A 1,153-nucleotide genomic window follows, 5' to 3' on the forward strand; every position below is an offset into this window, starting at 1 on the left:
CACACACACACACACACACACACACCATTCTTTTGTATTATATATATATTTTTTTTGAATAATTTATTTTCAAATATGTAATCTTTTTAATTAAAATAAATTAAAATATAAATATTTTTTCTTATAAATATTTAAATATAGAGATAAACTCAGTAATGATGATGATACGCCAATAGTTCACCGATTCAGAAATAGTAAAAGGATAAATAGATTAGATTTTTCTGAGGACAGTGAACAGACCAATGACTATGAAGATAACGAAGAATATCATACGATTAGTGACTTCAACAATTCCGATTCAGGTAAAAATTATCTTACAGTACCATGTGTAATACTGCAATTTCATATATCTACTACAGAAATAATACGATAAAATTTTTTATTTGATTTTGTATTATTTTATATAGATTCTTACCTTTCACCGATTAAAAACAAGGGTAAAAAAAGAAAAGACCTTACTCGTGATAATACCCGAGAAGACATAAAAGAATTAAAACCCAATTCTTCTAGTGATTCTCTAATGAATTTTATTAATATTGATGATTTACACGATCAAAATAATACTGACCATAAAATAGCAGACGTGGAGAATAATAAAGCACTTCTTGATGTACCTGTGACTATCGAGCTTGATTCAGGTATTTTTATTTGATAATATGTTGTGTATAGGTTTTAATCTTGAATAAAAATTAATATTTTTATCCTAATTATAATACTATATTATTTATAGATTCTACTTCTGGACAAAATAGCGATTCGGAATTTGCAGCATCTTTTGCAAAACAAGAAATTGGTGTTGGAAATATCGATCCGTTAATAGCGCAGAAAAGAGCGATTATGGTTTGCAAATTGGAGCAGCTTAAAAATGAGTCTGTCAAAATGAAGGTAAACATGAGATGTATTTATTTGCTAATGTAGCAATGAAATACAGATAATGTAGATAATTTTGACGATACATATAGGATGGGGCGTACGTCTTATAAGTTAGCAGAACAAAATGAGTAGAATCAATTCTAACTAGTCAAATTATTTGTTGCTTATTTGTTGCTAAAAAATTGCCAAAAAAAATAATTTGTTGCTCTATTAGTTTTTTTAAAAATGATGTTCTGCTAAAGGAAGATTAAGTTAGCAAAACAATATATATATATATATA

The 1,153-nt window shown here is 26.8% G+C and overlaps 1 protein-coding gene across 1 annotated transcript in view; it reads left to right on the forward strand.

The window, feature by feature from the left end:
- The window catches only part of LOC105447814, a 53,025-nt gene that overhangs the window by 50,829 nt on the left and 1,043 nt on the right, over positions 1-1,153 (forward strand). Inside the window, exons 2-4 of the mRNA XM_011686020.1 lie at positions 142-302; positions 408-638; positions 731-898. Coding sequence (XP_011684322.1) covers positions 142-302; positions 408-638; positions 731-898 — 560 coding nt within the window. The remainder of the gene's footprint in view (positions 1-141; positions 303-407; positions 639-730; positions 899-1,153) is intronic.

The sequence above is a fragment of the Wasmannia auropunctata genome, unplaced genomic scaffold (genome assembly GCF_000956235.1).
Source record: "Wasmannia auropunctata unplaced genomic scaffold, wasmannia.A_1.0 LD336092.1, whole genome shotgun sequence".
NCBI lineage: Eukaryota > Metazoa > Arthropoda > Insecta > Hymenoptera > Formicidae > Wasmannia > Wasmannia auropunctata.